Source organism: Falco biarmicus, chromosome 11 (assembly GCF_023638135.1).
Source record: "Falco biarmicus isolate bFalBia1 chromosome 11, bFalBia1.pri, whole genome shotgun sequence".
NCBI classification, from domain to species: domain Eukaryota; kingdom Metazoa; phylum Chordata; class Aves; order Falconiformes; family Falconidae; genus Falco; species Falco biarmicus.
Window position 1 is genome coordinate 13,287,750 of NC_079298.1, and position 23,399 is coordinate 13,311,148.

Sequence of the window (23,399 nt, forward strand, 5' to 3'; positions counted from 1 at the left end):
GAAAGACTGGAGTTACAAGACCCTCATCAAGACGCACCATCAAGTCCGGGACGTAAGAAAAAGAAGCGCAGCCTAACAGGAGACCCCACTCAAACAAGGTGAACGTCTCCATTCCCACCCTTTGGTGATGGCCAGCTGACCGGCCCCCTGCAGCGCCTGGGAAGTCCGTCTGTTTACTGCGACGGAGCAGCCTCACCGAGGACACTGCACACCAAACCACGCTCACACACCCAAACAAGCCATAGCTCTAAATATAGGTCTCCCCTCATCCACTGTAACAGCTTATACAAAAAAGGCTTTAAATAAAGACAGGCAACACTACCAGTACATTCGCTGAACATCTATGTATAAAGCTTTCCTGCTGCTTACCACAGTTATTGATTAAATGATTGTTTCCTGGAATAGGCTTTTTATGTAAATAAATTAATATATTCTTAAATTATATCACAGATGTCCATAAAATCCTAATTATACAAAACTCATACCATTTTAATTACACACTGATCACGTAATTATGTACTGTGTTCAAGCACTGAGTATTCTGGAGCAATATTAGGTTTCCCATTTTGTTTTACTTAAGTAAGACACCAAGGATCTGACTACCATCACATTCACAAATGGTGACCAGATTTTGTACAGGCTAGGAAAAAAAAATCTATAAAACTATTCTGCAAAGCTATAAAAAATTAATAGCCAGTATCAATAGACTTTATTAAGGCTAGAACCTCCAAGGGAAAACATTCCTATAAAAATAATCTCTACCATCTATCCCTATAAGAACATGTTCCACAACTGGCATGAATTCACGAAATCGAAATAGCACGAGAAAATAGCCCTTGAATAATCCAGCTGAACCCAACTCTTCCCTTGATCTGTTAGGATAAAGCAAATTTCCACTGAGATTTCACCTCACCTGCAGTACCCAGAGATGCCAGAAATATGGCACCTGAACACTTTCATCCTTGTTACCACAAATTAATACACTTCTAGACTTACTGAAACTAGCTTAAATCTTGCTGAGAGTGCAAAGTTTTTTGAAATAGGGAGAAATGCACCTTCCTTTAATCTCAAGGTCCATCACTTCCAAGCTAGAACAATTAAATCATGACATCTTTTAAGCAACTTGATATCAAGAAATGCTGTAAATCCATATTTTGATTAAATTAAAGGACAAATATGGGTGTACAGAGCCTTGCCAACTCATAAAGAGGACCAGCTGTGAAACATGGCCTCATTTTCTTCTTCAGTAATTTGACTTCCCTGCTACCCACAAAAGAGTGCAAGCCAGATCCCAAATATGAGACTCAATACTTCAGTTTAATTTTGGACATCACTCTCTTTTCTTCCCAAAGATACATGACCTTAATTCCAACCCACAGTTGTATTAACTACAGCAGTCTTATTTCACCTCTATCAATTTATTTTTATTGTAATCATGTCACTTCACATTTCCTTTTACTCTTTTGAAAGGTTTACATTCTTTTCAATTGTTCAAAGGTTATGTATAAAATATTTTCAATCTTAACTAGATTAATTCTTTCAGAATTTCCATGCTATCTGATTTTGTGTCAGATGCACCAACAGGTGTTCATCTGCCTACGTAAAAGTATCAACACCACCACGAAGCACAGGCAAGAAGGGAAAACCTATGTAGATTCTTGCAAATGCCAATATAACACAGGTGAAAGGTGAGAAACTTTTAAAAATTAAGGCATAGATTTTTCTAGTCACATTTTCCACCAGTTCCTAGTATGACTTGCATAATAGCCATGGAAATGAACCACTGCCTGGCTAACCTGAAGGTGTTAAGCTGAGTAGATCAATGATCGCAGTAACTTGCCAAGATGAACCTCTGCTCTAAGCAAGCAGGAATGGCTATCACTGGTACTGTAACCAAGTAAACAGAACTACAACAAAGAAAGACCGGATAAAACAGGATCAAGAGCTGCACAGGTGAAAGCAACAAGGACAAAAATAAAAAGTTATTATAGTAGATCTCAGCTCTTACACCGAGCCATGTATCTGTGAATCATCAACCATTCAGTATTTAGAAAACAGATGGCTGGAAGGTCCCCATATGTGAAAAGCATTATTATCAAGGAGAGCCCAAAGTAACAGCGGAATATAACCTGACACTAAGATTTTTATTTGAACTGTTCTTAAACAGAGAATTATTCACTGACCCATACCAAAAGCCCAAAGATTGAAGGATTCTCAGAGAAAAAAAGTACTAAAAAGGCTTTTGAAAATTGTCAATAACCATTACATCTCCTCTCCAAAAAGAACAGTTCTCAACTGACTTCAAAAATAATCTAATTTTGATACTTAATTGTTACTTAACAGTCTGTTAATCAGCCCCAGTGCTAAACAGCATTTAATTGCATTTAATCACCCTTGTTGTAAAGGAACATTACCCACTACCAGCCTTTAAATAACAGAAATTAATTTAAAACTATATTGATGACAGTGACATTCAAATGGTAGGAGACTGCTCTTCAGTCACTGCAAGTGCTGCCAAAATGAGCACCTAATTAAGAATTTTCACCAAGTGCTGCCCAACATGGAGGGAAAGCAGCAGGCATGCGGGGCAAGCACCTCTCCAGTGCGCAGGGAGTACAGATACATGCAACATCCCTCGCCTTTGCTGACAACCTGATTTCCACTCAACAGATGTAATATATGTTACTCTCCATTAGAGGGACAGATGCCTAAAATAGTTCAACTTCACATTTTCTGGTTACTCCTACCAGAGCTGGCCAGCAAGAGCCATCTCCCTCTGAAATACCAGTCTAGATCCAGGGGCTATTGCATTACCACCTGATGAGTAACTGAAATTTGACCAGCTACATCCACACTGCAGCATGTGAACTTCAAAACCAGACCCTCTGATGCCTGTGCTGGCTCAAGTTTTAAGTAAGTACCACTGAGCTCCGATTTCATAACTGCACGCACACAAAGATCTCTAGCTCCCGTTAGCTTTTGTCTTCAAGAGCTTCACTAGGTGAAGCTTCCTCTTAGTGAAGAAGCTGAAGGTTTCCACTGGGGCTGCTGATGGCCATGCATGTTCCATAGGAGCAGAAAGCAGAGGAAGAGCTAATCCTGAAGTAAAAATACATCAGCCACACTCTCAAATGCTTTAATACAAACTGAGCTTGTCTGGACATTTTTTTTTTTGGTTTACAAACTCTTGTACACCATATTTAATCCTGCTAAAAACAGGCTTGCTTTTACTCACTATCCTTTGGAGAGCCTGTGTTTGGAGACAGACTTCAGCCAGCTTGCTTCTGTGAGAAACTAATGTGGGTTTACAGCGAATAGAACAGTACACAGTACATTAGCACAGGACCACCGTTCTAGGCAGAGCTTTTTAAGTACCCCGCTCTGGGCTGTTCTACTTTTAAACTGTTTTTCTTGACACCAGACATGCCTGTGAAGGGTTCCTTTGCTGCACAGTGCAAGTTGCAAATGTACTCAGAAGCTAGCACAAGGTACAACCAGGAATTTGCATGCACACACAGGTAGGTTTGCATTCACCTTCCCTACACAGGGCCTTAAACTACACAAGAACTAGCAAAATCTATACCAACGAGCAACATCAACCCAAATGCTAACTGGCTAGAAGTAAATAATGACTACAAGGCTGTTCCCTTCTGTTAGTCGTTATTAACTTCAACTACAAAGCTGTTAAGTTTATAAATGGTTATACCAACAACAAACTCTTAGAAATTCCTAGTTGATACCTCTCCTTACCTCCACTGAAAAGGATGGCTGTAGCATGGACTAGACGGATTGCTCTGGGCTTGTGAGTTCAGGTAAAATACTAGAGGAGAAGTAACAAGTGCACAGTCAGCACTAAATGGGAATTTAAGATGCTGCAGACCTGGAGCAGATGTAGGAGAGAACATGTGCTGATGAACATCATTTCCTCGGCAGTGGGAGAACAAAGGAGAGGAGATTCTGACAAGGTACCACAGTAGGGAAAAAAAAAAAAATCAGGGTCAATATCACAACCTCTGTGTCAATGAATAAAAAAAAAAGATAATTCCAAAATACAAGTTATATCTTCTTAATAAATGCAATAAACTAAGTGGTCAAAAGTCATCCTTTCAATTATCATCCAAACCAAAATGTATTTTCCAGTCAATTTAATATCTATTCAATGTTATTTTTCCACCATGAAAATCTCTTCCAATCTGGAAATATCCAAATCCTTTCTTGTAATGATTCCCAGACTTCCTGGAATATGCACCACTGTCAGTCTTTAATGTAAAAGTTTTAATTGAGAAAAAAATAACAAATTGATAATGGCACCAGTAACAGACATGGACCATTTACATCACAGCCTTCTCAATCTGGGAGCCATGGTTCCATGCCACAGCTGTGGCAACAACAGAAACACCCAACTGTGAAAACACGAGTTACATAAACCATTAACTAGAAAACAACATTTAGCTCTGACAATATTTTAGAACGATAACTAATTAAGCCTGAAAGCAGCACTGCAAAATAGCTTTATTCTCATTTTAGCAATGGGGAAACTGAGGCACAAAGAGTTAAGTGACTCGTCCATAGCACATCCATTGTAGCATCAGGATTACAGCTGAGGACACTGATTTCCAGCTCAGTGCTCAGTTTTGTAAACTATATTGCTTTTGCGGGGTTAGCAGCCAACACGCATTGGAATACACACAGAAAATTTCTCAAAGTAGTTGCTTTCCAAAAAGCTGCAGACTTCTACATAAACATAAAAAAAAAAATAGATTCTAACACCTACTTTATTGAACTATACACGATGACACGTCCTTCACTAGAAATAAAGTAAAAGTTAACTTACAAATATTGGTATCATAAAGTGTGCTTATGCATTAGAATACAAACTAGCGCCACCGTATTCCTACAACACTAACTTTCATTTTGATTGAGGGATGAAAAAAGTCTCTATTTACCATATTTAAACATAAAGGTCACCAAAAGGGAAATCTGGGGCTTGCTTCAGTTTTGTTTAGTATTCAGACTATTCACACCGGAAGTCCTGAAGACAAGCATGTTTGGCATCGTTCCTTGCTTTAAATTTCCTAATGAATCCAAACACTTATCAGTAAGTAACCTTTACATATTGGAAATCCTCCCTACTAGCATTCTCTGCTTAAATATCTGATAAGCTTTATAGTCTGCAGACAGAAAAGGCTAAGCCTGCCTCTTACCATGCTCCTCCATTCACTATGTGAATAGATGTGTTTAAGCTGCTCTACTTATAAACATAGTATTAAATATACAATTTCCTTAATTTTATGTAATAGTAATAAATATAATTATGAACGACATAAATAACATTTTCATTAATAGATTTCAAAGCATTTATAAAGGACACAAACATTACAAAGGGATTGCTTGTTTGAATTTCATTTGTAGAAATAAATGTGGCAATGTAAATAAAGATATTTTTTTTGCCTCAAATCTAAAAGTTTTCAATAGCATTCTTAATTTAAAAAGATAATAAGGGTGGCAAAGGTTTCTGTTGATTTGAGCCCCGTGATAGCTTTCTGGCAGGTTATTCAAAGTACTTTTTAAATGTGAAGAGTGATCAAACTAGAAAGAGTTACAAACATTCAGTTTTACAGCCTTAATGAATACTTGGTACAAAACTTAACCGCAATGTATTCCATTTAAAAATATTTAAATATTGCTCTTTTTTGGCTATGCTTCATGGTAAATGCTCCACAAAAGTAAAATGTTAAAGCTTCCAAATGAAATTTCATGTACAGCCAAATAATCATGACAGATAAAGTTCTAACAAATAAAAGTAATATCTATTGGCCACAGAAAATTCTGGCTTGTTTTTCGTCATCATTTCAATTTGAAATGTTTAAGAGCAATTTATATTTTTCACAGCAGTCCTTACTGGATCCGCAGGGACGGGGCTCCAAGCCTCTGTTTCCTCCGTTTCATCATTGTGCTGATAGACTACGATTCTTCCCAGCATAAGAGGCTTAGAGCCGAGAAGGAGAGCCCACCGTTATCACTCCAATGCAGAGCACAGAACAATCAGCGCAATTCCAAGCTCCTCATATACCCCCAGTGTCAGAGAGACCTCAGGAGTTCAGTAATGGTCCAGATTAATCACACGGATCATGTCAAAAACCTAATTATTTAAAAAAAAAAAAAAAAAATCTTCCACGAGTCTATTCATAGCATCCAGAAAAAGGAAATGAAGCCCACCAGTACGAGACAAAGGTGCAGAGAAGTCCAAGACACAACCTAGCCATCTGACCTGTCACACAGCCAGCGGTACAGTCCTGACACCGGCTGAGCCCGCAGCAAATCGGCCACAAACTTCTCCCAGGCTACAAGGAGCAGGAACAGTCACTCTCACCAAATCAAAAGGAAAGCCTCAAGCCAACGGGAGCAATGGCACACTTGAAAGGATTCTGGCAGAAATCTCACATAGCAGCTTGAAAACTCACACTGCGATAGGAATAGAGTCACCGCTCCCACCCAAAGCCCTTGCAGAGTCATCAGCGGTGCCGAGCAGCTGTTCTCCACCGGCGGGGGCACACGCCAACCATCCCTTGTTCAGAAATCAATCCTCTTAAGAACACGCACAACTTTAATCTTAAAACATCTTCCTGCAACTCCCAAGCTGTGTTTCAGCTACAAACTTGATGGATTCTAGCACTGAAAACAGATCAAGAGCAATCTCAGCAGCCTGGGGAGCCAAATGCTGGGCGGGGGGGGGGGGGGGGGGAGCAGGTATCGAGCAGGGGGAGTGTATGTAGTGCGGGGCACAGTCTGAACATCTTCATTAGCAAATGGCTGCATTTCTGTATGCAAATGGCAATTTCAACCAGCTCAAAATTAATTTCATGCTATTAACAAAACTGCCCCAAAATGAGGGCCAATACTTTTTAAGTGTGTATTTGTAAGAAAGTAGTTTTCCCAAAAAAAAATCCAAATACATATCTCTGATAGACTTTAAAAGTGTTAAAGACTGTATTTAGGCAGGTAAAGACTGATCTTCCCAAGTACTCAGCAACCAAGTCAAATTTCAGATTACAACTCCTACCTTCAGAGGCTCCTGTGACTCAAATCACAGCAGAAGTGCCCCACACTACAAGATCACCATCTCTCTACCATGTCCCATCAGGAGAACAAACTGCCAGCCTCAGAAGTAAGGGCCAGGGTGCTAAGGGTGGCTGTTCCTTAAACGACCAGAGCCCCTGCCCCCCCACGTCGTGCTTTCAGGGTGAGAAAGCACAGCACGCAACAAAAGGTACAAAATCGGTATTTATGTATAATTTTATTATACCTATTAAATGAGAACCTGGATTAAGTAGTGGAAACTTGATAATAAAAAACGCAGGAAAGACTTTTCTCACTTTTAAATCCTTGATGAAAACCTCCATAAATTCTTTGTCTCTGAGATTACAATATATGTATAACACTAAAATTCCCCTTATTCACTATAATACTACTTTTATAGAAACAATGCTTTCAAATTATTTTTAAAGCCAAATACATGAATAGCAACACTCCTACAGAGCCCTGCAGGAATAATTCAGCACGTTCCACCTCCAGAGCCAGCCCCACATATCAGCTTAAGAGCACTGGGTTATTTTTGATCTACTGCTTGTGAGCTGCTTCTACGCAGCTCAAAGAAGGATGGAGTGGTTAGAAAATACCACCTCTTTCTCTATAAAAAGTATCACACGCAGAAAGCATTGAATGGAGGCATTATTTCTTACTGTATTTCCCGATCCAAGACAGAATAAGAGTTCAAAAGTAGCAAAACTCCCTACTCCTTTTCAGAACCATGGTTTTTTTTTACTCTATTTCCAGCACTTTGGCTTCTCCACGCTTGAGGCACCACACTTATTCCTGGCAGGGAAACGGCATCGATCGATCCCCAGCAGAAACGCTTACCCGCCAAGATGAAGAGAAACAGAATGATATACTCCATTTCTCTGCAGATACAGAGGAAATTCCCACAGCACCCGAGCATGGCAAGGTAAAGACATAAACCAGCACTAAAGGCGAGGTGTTTTTTTCCCTGCCATCAAACTTGTTGTTTCCAAGGTCGAAGCATTGAAAAGAATACAAGTAGAAACCGATATAAACTGGTATACAGCATATTCTTCCCAAAGAAATTCCTTGGGGTGTTTGTATGTTATTTTACCGTCAGGAAGCGGAGGGTAAATTTAACAAATTATCATGAAGACTTGTTTAATGAAACACCCTATCAAATGTCTAGGGCTGTAGAAACTAAGAAGCTTTGGAGATGTAGAAGTAGAACGGGCAGGCGGAGAAGGAGGGAGAGAAAAAGAGAAACCAATCTCCACAGTGGACATAAATTGCTTTAAAAAGAGATCAGAAGGAATAGACCACCATAAAAGCCTTGCACATATCTTTAGCAAACACTATTATGTTGCTTACCACATTTCATAAAGATAGACATAAAAACTTGACATAAATACTATTTCTTATCAGTACCTATCACCATCAAAACAGCAGACTACAATATTTGATTTATTTAAATGTGTATTTTTACTGGATACTCTGAATTACCATTATTTTTCATGTTTCTTATGCCTCAGTGTTCTTTTTCTGTTCATACACAGACTTTAAAACTGTATTTGATAGAGATGATTGATAGCAGGAAAGAATTAACAAAAGTAACTTGCATGTGAAATTAAAAACTGGTTTTTCAAATTTAGTTTGCTGAAAACAAATACTCTTCAACTTCAGATATAATGCAGGAAATCAGTATTCTCTTTTTAGAAAATTTTACATTTTTTAGATAGTACAAAAATTACAGCAACCCAAGTTAGTAACCCTGCCTAAAAAACCACAAGGATTTCCAATATAAACCCACATTTTTATAAAAAATCTGAACGGGTCAATGAAGTTCATGTTATAAACAAATGGGGTACTGAACAACAAAAAAAAAAATAGCTCAAATACAGCCCCAACTCGATTTAGTGACTGCTGATTTGCCAAGGAGGCAATCAGAAGAAATAGCGAGCTCCACGATGAATGTTGCGCATCCTGCAGCCACAACGCAAATCTGCAGTTCACAGCCTGGTCTTTTGGATGCCAAGTTTCTGTTACACACATGAACACACACAAGTGCTTCATCACAAGCCTGGTCTTGCCATGCAGTCCGCACCTTTGTCAAGTCTGGAACATCTCTAGTGCACTTCACACACAGGTGCACATCAAAAACCATTTGAAAGCTGAAGCCAACAATACAAAAAACAATCTCTGTACGTGCTGTAGCACCAAAAGAACAGAAGAGGGTAGTGGCTGAAAATAATTAAACCACTTCCACTAATAGCATGGAGATCAAAGTTTGGGTCTCTCACTTCACATTCGCTACTTGAAATTAAAGAAAATATTAATGAATAGTAATTATTTTTTGTGAAGAAAGCATGGAAAAACATAACCCATACATTTATATGCATAATTTATTAAAGGAAAACTTTGAACCCTGATTATTGAACCACACCAGAGACAGAACATAACTACTTGTTTCTGTACTCATACTTGTATTATTCATCTCTTAGCAGCCTACAACTGAGTGTAATTTCCTTTAGTGTATTAAACATAACCCCTCTACAGAAACACGCACACTTTAAGCACATTAACAACAAAATGGTATCTAAATAATCAGGCATTCCTCTTCATGTCACCCTGCACACAATTCCCCCATCTGTTTTACATGCCTGCTCACTCTGTACTGATTATTTCAAGATCAGACTGCAAGATCTCCGAGGGCAAAGCCATCGTTTACAGTGTGCTTGTGCTTCCTTCTGCTAATATGGAAGCAGAGTCACTAATCAACAGACTTCACAGGCTCCATCCTGCCACTCATTCTCCTCAGCTTCTACCCAAGACCTTCTTTAGGTGATAAAATCCCTCATGCTCTCCTGCCAGAAATAATACTGAGACATCCAGCTCCACTCCTTTTCATTAATACAAACAAGCATAGCAACTGTTGCTGTCCATGCCTACAATCAGTTCCTGCGGAAAAATAGAGACTACTAATGCTGACCCAGGCAAATACAAAGCAATGAGAGTCAGATAAAAGAAAAAGTTAGAAGCATTATCAAGAAGAGCTCTCCCTTCTCCGTTCAGCAATGACAAATATCCTAGCTAATCCACAGACTAAAACTCTCTTAACCCGATCAACCACACAGCAATCACCTAGCAAGCAGCAACAATCAAGTCTTCCGTTCCACTTCTGGCTGGCTGGCAAATAATTACTTCCTCCCCAAATACAATCTTTTTACAGTAGTAAATGCACCCCAGCCTCCAGACCAGCACACAGAAAAATGCTGGGTGGCTCTGTACTGTATACTGTGTAATACAATTGCTACTGAACTGCTACAAAGGCTGGAGTTTGTGCAGAAAATGGATGCACCTCTTGAGGGTTTCTGGCTCCAAGCCAGATATTTCATCCTTCTGTCAATTCCTGCTTCTGCTCCTGTCGGTGAACAAAAGTCAATGAATGACAGTCAATGAATCAGGACCTAGGTACATCCATAACTATCCTTACTCATTAGCTACAGCACAACAACGGCTTTTCAGAATAAATTTTATTTCCAGAATTTATTTTTGCTTATGGCGTTCACTGTTAAGTCGATTCAAGCAGAGGAAAAGCCTCAAGAACTGAGAACTATCTACAGTGTATATTTAAGTGCATGTGGTTAGGCTACCCTTCTTGACAGAATGAACAGATTTATCCATATTACATGTATATTTTTAACATACATATATATGCACACACACATAATTGTTCCCTTTCTTGATATAAATTTCTGTAATTCCTGCTTCAAAGACTAAGAGTGGATTTTGTTAAAATTAAGTAAGCACTCTGATACTGGGATATGCAAATCATACATCAGCTCCACAAGACCCTTCTCAGTGAGCCTATACACTTAACAGTACGGCATCAACACAAATATACATGAGCCACAATGCACTCCTGACTTCTTAAACAGTTACACCTTTCAAACAGAAAGAAATTATTTGGCAGAATTGACTACAGAATCTGTAATTCCAGAAACTGCAATCGAATAATCAACATGATAACACAGGCAACTAACTGAAGACACTTCAATTCTTGATAGATTTTCAGTGTCACTAATAGCTACAACCTTGTGCTTAAAATTTATGGCCTGGATCTTCTTGACACAGCTTGCTAAAGCTCTTCACATCATGATGGCTTAAAAGGCACTCAGTTGTGGAAAACTTAAGCAAAGTAATGAAAACTGAAGGTGTTAAGTCAATATAGAAATAAAACAATTTGCTTTAGTTACTACTAAATAAAACACTACACAATTGAAGCACTTCATTTGTATCTCAGACATCTCAAAAGTAAATGTGTGAGTAGTTTTATGTCATACCCACCTCCATGCTTGAACGAGGGAAGGGAATATCTCTGGCATCCTCAATTCCAATTCCAAAAGTTTTGTACAAAAGTATCTTAAGTTACATTACACAAAAAACTTACTGGTAACTCACTACCCCACCATTTGCTCAAAGAACCATCACAATCTTCAAATCATGAGCACCACCTTTCTTAAAAATGTATCAAATATAGTTAAGCTAACCTCTAAGGCATACTGGTTTTAAAAAAAAAAATAAAATCAGCCAGTGTTTCATGTTCTTTAAATAACTCCCTGACTGGTTTACCATTGTCGTATGAACTAAACAAAAAGGTCTGGTCATGCCCCATTTTTAAAAAAAGGCCTTTTGATCTGTTGCATTGTTCAACCCTGAATCACTGGCGCTACACAGCATTTTCCAAACACTGTTTCTTATACAAAGGGGATAGCTTACATTGAAAGACTGAAAATCATTTCTCATTAGAGCCAGAAACCTGAGGAAGAAAGGTTATATGCTTTTGTGAGCCTCATGTCTGCAGTCTACAAGCTTTGGGAAACAATTTTAAATCAAAACGCGATAGCAGGCAGTACAAAAGCTTTCTCTTTTATATAATGCAATCAATAATGTAATTTCTCCACCATAAATCTGCAGGCATAGCAGAAGCTAAACTGTCCTATCACTGAAACACAATTTAGTTCAATAGAATTCCTTAAACATTATAATGTATTTTTAAAAAGTTGTTCTTTGTTTAAACCACATTTTTAAAAGCCTACTTTTCCTGACATTTGCTACTTGGTCAAAATATCTCTATTACACTGACTGCTCCACAACCACCTGGACCTGCGCGGCCCAGGGGCTGTGTGCTCAGAGTTCTGTCAACAGACTGTTTGAAAAGCAGCGGATCAAAGTTGTCCATAGCACACAAACGATCAGTGACTTCTATGGAGTCACTTCAGTGATGTCAGTGCAAGTAACACTCAATACCACAGCTACTTCCATACCAGGATCAGCTCAAGCTGATAATTAGAAGTAAGCTTACACTACCACTACTTTTCCTACTACACTTAAGAAAATGAATAGAGGCTTCAGTCTCAGAGAAATACAAGCTAGCCGTTTCCAAGTGCACGACAGTTTCTTGAAACTGCTAACAGCAAACAGAGTATATGCCCTTCTAAATTATTTCCACAACTGAAGAGCTATACAAGCTCAAAACAAACCAAGTGACGAACAAAGAATAATTATACTTACAAGCTTCCTCTTCTGGGGAGGCTGAGCTCCTTCTGGAAAAAAAAAAAAATGAAAAGCTTGAGTGAATTTTACTTGTTATTATTTATTTATTAATAAATGACTGAGGCAAAATTAATAAGAATCTGGCCATTTCAGACGCTCAGTGTGTAACTGCTGCAGTGCACGGAAGAGGTGAGTCTGCAGGGATGCATGGAGCAGCAGCGTGGGGTACCAAAGTTACTCACCTTGCCTGCATGACATTGCCTTAGCAGGCACTAAAATACAAGCGCTCAACAGAGCAAATGTAACTGAAGTTCAGGCGTAAACACAGATAAGGCAGTTATTAATTCCATCCTACGTACCCCACCAGCAGCCCATCCAAACCACTTCCAGAAGTGTGGTACACAACATGCCTAGCACCTGCTGCATGGATGTCCCCACATTCTCACGAAAAGGAAAAATTCATGCGACAGAACGCATCTTGCTTTGCTGGTTTTTTTGTAAAACGTACACATCACTTGTGTTACATGTTATCACAAAAAATCCAAGGCCAATGAAATGCAGCTCCCACTTACGAGCGGTACTTTGCACCCAAGCAGCAGAAGCAAAGGAAGCCCTGGAATTCTGAGGGGGTGATTTAAGTAAACAGGCCGCGAGCATCCCCGGGGCAGCGGCGGTCACTGCCCCGGGAGCCAGCCAGCCGCCGCTTCGCTTATCAGCGCCCGGCCCCGCACACCGCCGCTGCCCCCTCCCGCGGTGGCCGGGCCCTGCGCTGCCGCAGGCCACCGCTGGGGGGAGCCGGCTCCCGGCGCCGGGAGCGGGGCGCGGAGGGGGGAGGAGCCCTGCCAGGGGCGGGGCGGGGAGGGGCGGGGCCGAAGCCAGGCGCCTTCCCCTCTGCCCGCCACAACGCCCCGGGCAGCAGCAGTGCATCGGTTCCTGCCTTTGGGAACGCTGATCTACCTGCTGTTCCCCACTACGGAAAAAAAAAAAAAAAAAAAATCAGCCTTTTCACTGAATGCTGAAAAAAGTCAATAGGAAAACAACCCAAATCCGTCAAAAGGGGTAACCTCCTTTCCACATGTGTGTAACTAGTGGCTTTCATGATAAACAGTGTTACTGACAAACATGGCTCCTGTGTTAAGGTACACATAGACACAACTTGGCAAAGTTTTTTAAAAATAACAAAAAGTTACAGCTACTAGAACTAAAAAAAAAAATAAAAAAATCATTAACTCTTAAACATGCTGTTATTATTTTCAAGTACGAGTACTCTACAATTGCAAATTTCATTACAGCTTTTAACAGTGCTGAGCAAATTTCATGTGTGAATTATCACAAGGCTGACAGCTTACAGCATCAAGAAATAAATTCCTGTCATCAGACAAACTTGTCAAGATCTAATCAAAACATTTCAAGTATGTAAGATAATAAATCATTAGCATCTATAACAGGTTGTGTGGTTTATATTCTAAAAAGGTACTTCTTCCAGTCACGTTTGTTAGAAAGAATTGGTTCCCAACCTTGAAGTCTATGTAGTAACAACTGCTTTTTGCCACTGCAAATGGATAAATAGGTAAGATATTGTTATTAGATATTATGTATTATACTGCTGGTGTATATAGCGTATTACATATGTATGCATATATCTCTCTCTTACATCTTATGAACAGATGTATTTAATTTATCCTCTTTAAAGAATACCAGGTGTAACAAAAGTGCTTAGCAGAGAGCACTTTTTCTACTCAAACGACACATTTCCATTTATTCCAACACATGCAGACCCAGAAATTTTCAGAATGAATGTATAAAGCCCCAGAATTTCATGGTACTGGCTGAAAAAGGAAAACACTGACCTTTAAATCTCTTCATCTACCTTCTAATTTTTGAGCTTTTAGGGTTCATTTTTACAAGCTTTGCTCTAGTCGTTAGAGCTGAAAAGTCACTTAAAGGGAGAACACATCCTTGCAGCAGCACAGCTCTGGTAATGGTGACTTACAGGCGTACACCATGGGAATCATGGTCCATTAACAAATGGACAAACCTCTTCTTTTCCTTTACTGTACACTTGGTTTACTCACACAAAATCGCCTTTAATACTTCCTATAATGTAGCTAATTCAGGATTAAATACATGCAAGATTAAAGGAAGGACTGACTTGGGCTTTGCTCCTGAAACCATCCCTTGAAATCTGTGATCAACTGACTTTGGAAAAAAGTACTGGCAGATGACATCTCAATGCAATTGAAATATTATTCAATCCATGTAGCAATTGCTTTCATTCTGCACCTCCACCTTGACAAACACAGTGCAGCTGTGGAATCAATAGGAGTAGTTCAAATCTAATACCTCTGTGGTCTTGACAACAAAGAGCACAATCAAAGCAATCAATTTTTATACCTGTTGTTCCACTACACCTCATTGCGTGTTAGTCTTAAAATCCCCTTCAAAAATTCTACCAGCTGCACATCAAGCCATGCCCCAACTCCCACAGCACTTTTCCTGTCCTCTGGAGAAAAGAGAAGCCTTTTCGTTCCTTTCTGCTTCTCCAAAGCAGGGCTGGTAAGAACACTTCTTACAGCTCTCCAAACCAGACCATGAATGGTGGGGCCAATGCAAAAGCATCACAGCTGGAAGTTACACAACTGTGAGCAGCGTAATTATGAGCTTTGCTTCTCCTGAATCACCACTGTGTCAGTGTCTAAAAAAGTTACATCCCAGGGAAGAAAAAGGAAGAAGATGCCTGGACATGGAAGCAAGGAGAGAGCACATTTCAGGTCACCTATCTGAGGATGTCCACTGTCAGGAGGAACATCGAGGATCTCCAGGGGATGGAACAGACAATGAAATGCCTACCAGAGATAGGCATGTGCTCGCAGGGTGGAGACTCAGCTGGGTCTTGGGATGGCTTAAAACACTTTAATGTGTGCAATGGGACCCAACTGAGAGTTTACTTCTAAAAAAGATAGAGTTGTTTCAAACATATGAAGTAGCATGACAAAACCACTGATTAAATAATTATGCAAAGCATAAAAGCCCAACGGTACCCTATAAAGGTGAAACTCTACTCAGAATCAGTTTTATAGTACAGACTAAACGTTTTAGATAGTAAACAATGAGGGAGGTGGTGTGATTTGACTGGTTGCCATCCACCCCACAAAGGAGTTTGGCATTACATGTCCATGTATCCTGAAAAAATAAAATCACATTTTAAGAAGATAACTAATAAAAGAGTGCTGAGCTGTGACTACTTGGTCTGAAACGCTATTTATAGGGTGCAGCTGTAATCCTTTCAGTAAATACACTAGTATATCCTAAAGGACATTTTTCATTTAAGATCACCCTTCTGATGAAAATGACACATGGACATGCACGATTTCAAACTGCCTCTTCTGACAGCACATCTGCCTCCCTGAGCTCTTGTGCTGCTAGTACCTATATATTTTACCATTATTACTTCAGCCAGCCTCCACATCACCTGCTCTCTAGGTCAACAATATAACCCTTAAAATAGAGGCTTATATTTATACTTGATTTATACAAAGTGATAAGTAGCATAAGAATATTTTAAAAGATTGTTGCACATTATTCACACAGAACTTTCAGAAGTGGAAACAAATAACTGCTTTCACAGATGTTAAAAAAATAAGAAGTGTATTAAATCTTGCAGTACCCAAATGACAGGAACAGACTGTTCTGAAAGTTAATTTTTTGTATCAGTTCCATATTTCAAGGCATAATTTTTAAACGTGTAACAAAAGCAGCAGCAGATTTTCAGACAACCAGTTAAAAATGAACCTTGTGAAAGAAATTCAGCATCGTGGAATTTCTAAAAAGCTGGTTCAAATACCCTCCTTCAAAAGAGTTCCCTATATTTGTTTCCTTTTATCCTAAGTTCATCATCTCAGATCATGCAGATATAAAATTAGTTGGACACAGTAACATGCTACAGTTCAGGTTTCACAATAGGACTCAATCCTCACTGGACCCATCATTTTTGAGGCAGCTCGGAAGCTAGAACAGAAAATATACTGGCCATTTTAAGCATCACTTTTCTGTTTAAATAATATATTGTTTAGTGCATAGATACTGAAAATTTATTCTATTGTGATCTTTTGTATACAGAAACTGCATCTGAAAACAGGAATGTTTCAGGCAGCAGAGGGTGCTGGCTTTTTGCATACGTATATGCACACAATAGGAAATGGAAATAAAATCTGGAAATCTATTTGTTCACTGACCTACAATACAACCCATATCCTTTAAACAGATACGTTACGTTATAAAAGTGTGAAGAAAACAGGAGCCTATCACTCAAAATTGTCACTTTCTCTCAGTCTTGTAATTTGTCCTTGAATATGTTGCTGCGCATATGGCACAGACCCACAGGCAAAGTTGGATGCTAGTCTGCACTGATGGCAGCTTAAATGTAGTCCTTTCAAATCAAAGTGAGAAGCATCGCAACACTCAGGATATTCCATATTTTTGCCAAGAGTGGACAGCATGAGTCCTCAGATTGCCTTTGACCTTGGCCTTCTTGCAAGGTAGCTCACTATCATACCAGTTGGGACAACAGACAAATATTTTTACAGCTGTAACAGTAAATACCTTTCAGTTAATAAGTTAATATTTCACAGATGATGAAATTCCACTGACAGTCATTGACCTGGTACCGTGCACTCATGTTTTAATATTTTTCCTTTGCTGACTATGTTTGCTTTAGGGTATACTACCAACCAGCAGGGGATTAATTAAATCTCTTTCTATACATAACCATTTGCATTACAGAAATGATATAATGAGGGTTGAAATCTCCAGTTCTGATGGAAAATACAACCTGGCCATGCAAGGACAAACCGTAATCCATCCATCAGATTAACAGAAAGAAATTTTGCATGGTGATTAAAAAAAAAACCACCCTGCACTAAGCTTCTCCTATCAGAATCTGTCAAGAAAAATAATTTCCTTCTTTTCACCTTATCATTGTAAATGGTTATTAGAAACACTACTTCTCAATTTCTCTCTCTAGAAATGATTACATCTGAACTTGTTTCCCAAATTTATCAGCAAAGAATTTTAAACAGCAACACTAAAGCTGTATCTGTATTGAATGTCGGCTTAACCTATGGAACATGCTGCGTATTTTCTATAATTTACTGACTTTTTAGAAACTAAATTCAGGATCCTACTGTTAGATCATCTGCATAGCTACAGAGATACTTAAAATACTGCAAATGAATACCCAAGCTCTTGCCAAATCATTCAAAATATTGAGAGGACACAGAGTTTAATTCCCAGACCTTTCCCCACACTGTACAGAACTTATGCGTGCAATCACACAAATCCTGAATTGTCATGGATAGCTTAGTCCCAGCGCATCTTCCTGTATTCCCAGTACCAGCCAAACTGTCTGGAACTGCCCTTCCCTTCATAGTGACAGGGTGCCAGAGCCTCTGGGTCAACGGGCATGGCGCTAGAATAGTTAACTGATTAGCTGTTAACCTAAATGTACTACAAGTTCAAAGCAAATTATTTGGGTTAGTTCTCTACCTGTCTGTAAAAAATGCCATTTGCAAAGCACATTAACATAAAAAACCAAACAGTGACAAAAACCTCAGCTGTTGAACTAACAGGCAACCCTATTTCTCTAAATAATCAGTTTATATCAAGCTTCAAACTCACAGGTCATGAATCAGCCAATGATGCATTTAAAGTTTTTATCGTCTTCCAGCCTTTCTCTTCTCTTCAGCTTAGAAATCCCTTACTAGTCAGCAAAAAAAAAAAAAAAAAAAAAAAAAAAAAGCCTTTGGATTTATTTCAAATTATAGTTACTGCAGAAGAAAATAAAGCTAAAAGCCCTTTAAACGTTAAGCAAAATTCTCAAATGCAACAAATTATTTTCCCTCCCCCACCAGCTCTCCTGCCTGGGTAACACAAAGTTCTTCTTTTGTAAGCAAAGCTAAGGATCCAGGTCATATCTGTGCATTAATCTGTCGAGAATATATGCCACCAAAAGTTGCCCTCTAACCTTTCATATCACTTAACCTCAGGGTTTTCCATAAGATTAAGTGTATTGGTTACTTGACCTAAAATAATTTCAGAATACATCTCAAAACAGACAAGAATTCCCACTTTCCTCAGAATATTTTCAGTGCCCACTCCCATATATATATATTTTTTCATATGTATGTATGTATATGTAAGCTGAAATGTCTGCTTCATATTTTGTACATTGCATCATGTTTTCAAGCCCAAAATACAACATTACACAGTACACCACGAGCCAGACTGAATCTACTCATGGTAACAAACACGACTAAAGCCACACATCACGGCTTGGATTGGTAGATGACAATAAAAACGATGCATGCAAACCACATTCCCAAGTGGGTAAATGGAGAGTTGCCCAACCCCAGGAATAAACCAGCTGCCACAGCTGAGCTACAGATGATGCAAGGAGTAGGCGTCTGCAGGCAAGGGCAGGGTGGTACCAGCACATCCCTCGCTAGCCAGAACAATGAATGACTTGCAGTTCTCCAAGATTCATTTCCTCCACAGGATTCATTCCTATCTCTGTTATTTGGAACCAAGAGCACGGGGTCACTCTAATTTCATGCTATCAGTCAAGCAGCAGTCTCTTTCTTTTCACAGTAAAGAAAATAGCTAGTTTCATATTTGATCCTAAGCTTTTCAGCTGGGGTTAAATAGCGAAAGGTTTCTGAATATTAAAGACAACCTCTGAGAACCCCGGTCACATCAAGAATAGCAGGTACAGTAACTCAGCTGTTCAATCCTTAAGACATCAGCAAACTAATTTATTGTTTTCATCAAGGCTAAAAACAACTGTGGCAGCAGGCCTCTTCAAATACACTTGCCAAACTTATTTTTAATTTATATGTAGCACATAAAAGATTACATTTGGAGGATGTAATTTCATTTGCAGGAAAAAGTAAATTTAAAGATTACAGCTTGAATTTTGCAACCCAGACTCCTATATTTGGCACAGAAGAACAGAAAAAACAGCAGAGCAGAAGAAAAAAAGGTGAAATTGCTCTCATAACAGACAATCCATAAATTGCAACAGCAGTAGCTTCAAAAGACCATTATGATAACTTATTCCCTGAAATAAACACTAACAGCTACCCAAAATGTGCATGTGAATCAACAACATAAAAAGCAAGACGCATGGTAGTCCTCCGTAAATAAAAGGCAGGTTATATTTTAAAATCTGAGAAATAACACCCTTAATAAATGCTCTAAATCTTCCTTATATGTATTATATTTTTGCACAGATTAGCCTAAGGGGGAAGGAATATTGAGAGGAGTAAAGCGCACAGCTTAGCTCATTAATCTTTCTCATTACTTAATTCTAGTTTTACAAGGCCATGAAGCAGATTACTGATCCACCCTATATGTGAAGGAGCCTGCCCAGCATTGAACATTCATCCAAAATAATGGAAGCAACTGTTCCAAATTCTCTTTAATTTTGCCAGACTGCACCAGTTTCAGAAATTTAAGTCAAAAGGTCACGTTCCACAAAATTTTGGAAAATGCAGAAAAGAATGGCATCTCAGAGACATACAGGACTGCAGCTGTAACGCTATTGTTAGGAACTGCTCTTAAAATTACTCTGTCTTGACTTGCACCAAAAATTCCTTCAAGACTGGGCATGCAACGACCACAAGGAAACAATCACAGCTGCTAAAAATGCCAAGAGCATTACAAATAAACAAATCCAGTTTTATTCTTTCCCTTGTTGGCTCGTACTAATATTAATCCATGATTAAGTCAGTTGTCATTTCTACTATACACACCCCTACTCCTTAAAAGGTTGTTTCTAAAAGAACTGACAGCTGACATCAAGTCTACCTGACCACCAACTTTATTTATAAAATTCTTTAAACATCCCTTATTGAGTTTAAAACCGAACGATCAAGCCCAGCATAATTTTGGTGACTATGGCAACCCTGCTAGTTTATCCTACATGAAAGTTATACAAAACAATGTGTGCCTCGTGAAAACTGCTGGGCTGGCTCACCAGCAGTGCACCAGTCCATTCAGTACACAGTTAATACATACTGTGAACAAAGATGAAAGGTCACCAACAAACTTTTATTGAAATACACTGGTTAAGAGACAATCTCCAACACTGTAGTTGAACCAAGAGAAAGAGACATTGGTCAGCTCAACATTATCATCATCATCAGGTATCTCACAAAAGTCCAAAGGGATCTGTTTATTCTGTCAGGTTGGTTACTCACTGACTCCCCACTTTTAAAGTATTAGGGAAGCAGATAGGCAGAAATTAAGTTTTGGTGGTTGTTATTGAGAGGCACTCCACGTGTCACCAATTGCTTTGTCAATGTTAGACTAAGACTTTCAACACACCAACAGAATTTTATCTTTATAATTGCGTATTTGTTAACTAATTTAGACAAAAAGAAAATCTGTGTCAGACCACTCTCCCAAGACAGATGGATGGCTTGGCAAACCCTGAAAAAAGACCAAGTTTCCTAATAGTAAAGCTCTAGGAGAAAGTCCTAGGGAAGAGAAACTGTTTAGTTCCTCAAAGAGCCTCAACAATGGAGGTGTCTCCCATCCTCCCGTAAAGCTGCAGCAAGTCCATTCCACATAGATCATGTGAAAACACTCTCAGAAATTGAAAGCATAAGCAATCAATTTTAAAGATATTTAGTAATTAGTCCTAAAAGGAATTCCAAGCATATAAAGCTCCCTTGCCTTCATCTAGTTCATGACTGATAGCATCTGTAACCTCACGAGGCATCCATTAAGTTCAGTAGTTAATTACATCTGCTCTGACCAGACATTATTTACAGAACAAGCAGATGTAATTTTTCATTGCTTAGCTAGTCTACATGAGGCACTTCAGCTTACCCCTCTCAAATCATTGCTTCTCAACAGAAGCAGGGAAGGAGGGACAAGCAAAGGGTGCTCTGATCATTTTTTGCAAAGGAATAGTTAAAGGCCATCAACTCAAAGAAAGCCACATGCTGAGAACCATGTGAAAATTCAGAATAAGCAGATGCCAGCCAGTATTTACATCTTTGTAAGCAGACAACAGAATTTTAACTTCCCTTTTTGACGCCAAACGTGAATGGTCTCTGATACTGCTTATGTCTGCTGGGCTCCAAACTGCAGCCAAACTGAAACATAAAACCTTGACAGAAGTGATGAAAGAAAGAGCTCTGTTGCTTCATTCCCAGATAATAAATATTTTTTACAGCAAAAGAAAATAGCCAGAGAAGTTTTACATTTGTATTATGTGTCTAGGAAGACTGTCATCCCCTGGAAATATAAGGTGGTTACAGGCTTGGTGTGACTCATTTCAGACTTGTAACACAAAGTATTTCTACAACTACCTTTTTATAATAAGTTCTGGAAAACAACATTTTCAGTGAAAAACAAACATTAAATTGAAACATGCTCTCCTATTATCTCTTTCACACGTATTTTCAAACGAATACTTTATCGGCTTTGGAATATTTAAATTAACCATAACACCAACAAAAAAGTTGGCAATTAAATGGTCTTCTCAGTTTTGGTGAGGTAGAACTATAATAACGGCCAACCTTACCCTAATTTTAAAATTATAATCTTGGACTCTCTTAATTTCAAGGGAACAATACTGCCAGTCATGTTCAGATGTGACAGTGCTCCAAGGTGGAATATAAAATGTGAAACTGCAAAGTGGTGCTAGGTCAAACGCAAGAGTAATTTACAGATCAAACTGAGTGTGGTGAAAGATTTATACTGGTGTATGCGAGACGATCTTCAGGCTTAGTGGAGGCACAACGTATCTCCGGAAAGCAACATCTAACGCTTTCAAAACAAGAGACACAGAGCTGGGAACCATAGGCACTGACTGACCTCATCCCTGGGCATATTTTTAAAGAACCGCATCCAGTCCTGTCCTTCAGGTATAACATAAATTGTGCAAATGTCAAGTGAACTAAGGTTTTTGGATCACTACGAGTTCTTATATGAAAAACCATGTGACACACAAAACATCTTTCCACAGATTTTCTGAACACCCTTACATTTAATACAGTTGGATAGTTGAGACTTACTTGGTGCCAAGAGATCTGTTTCAGAGTAAAGGAAAATTCATCCCCAATTAAAGTACTGGTAAAATACAGGCACTTGCTCCCACAGCACAGATTTGAGAAACTGCAGACTGTGCCTAATGACTTTTAGTTCTGATGGGCGATTAGTGTGCTCTGTAATGGACTGACAGAAACAGCTGATTCTATTACAAGGACATGTTCTGGCTAGGATTTTCTTTCTGTTGCATTTAAATTACAATTATGAACTCTCTTGAAAATATATGAAGACAAAAGGTATTAATCAATGTCTAAAACTTCTGTCTTCTGTCCTTTACCATACTTCAAATTAGAACAAATACTGACTTCATCACCAGGAAGAGCCTCTCAGGTGCTGAGGACTGTCTGTACCATCATTACTCTTCCATACCATCGGGCGCACAGTTCTCCTCATTCTCTACACCTTTCAGAGAAACTGCAAGGTTTTTTCCATTCAGGTGTTGGCTTCAAAGGCAGGTTTTAAAGGTATATTCCAGCTTGTACTTACAGGTACAGAAGAAATTTCTGAAGTCTTTGCAAGACTTGCAAATTCATACAAAAATAGTCATTGAAAAGAGGACCTGGGAAGGGGCTTTTCTGAAACCTGACAGAAAGCACAACAGCTGGTCTAATCAGTGTCTTCCTTCATACTTTCAGGTTCAGTTCAGTGCATGGTTAAAGCATTTAGCT

General features: G+C 38.9%; 1 protein-coding gene across 13 annotated transcripts in view; it reads right to left on the reverse strand.

The window, feature by feature from the left end:
• Nucleotides 1–23,399, reverse strand: part of MAST2 (microtubule associated serine/threonine kinase 2) — a 194,344-nt gene that overhangs the window by 98,772 nt on the left and 72,173 nt on the right. For 8 of the 13 annotated variants that reach the window (XM_056355609.1, XM_056355603.1, XM_056355602.1 and 5 more), the window contains 2 exons: nucleotides 12,634–12,665; nucleotides 3,751–3,957 (listed from right to left, as the gene is read on the reverse strand). In XM_056355609.1, coding sequence (XP_056211584.1) covers nucleotides 3,751–3,957; nucleotides 12,634–12,665 — 239 coding nt within the window. Of the gene's footprint in view, nucleotides 1–3,750; nucleotides 3,958–5,902; nucleotides 6,087–12,633; nucleotides 12,666–23,399 lie in introns of those variants that run through there. The other 5 variants (XM_056355610.1, XM_056355604.1, XM_056355614.1 and 2 more) reach the window with 2 other exon arrangements.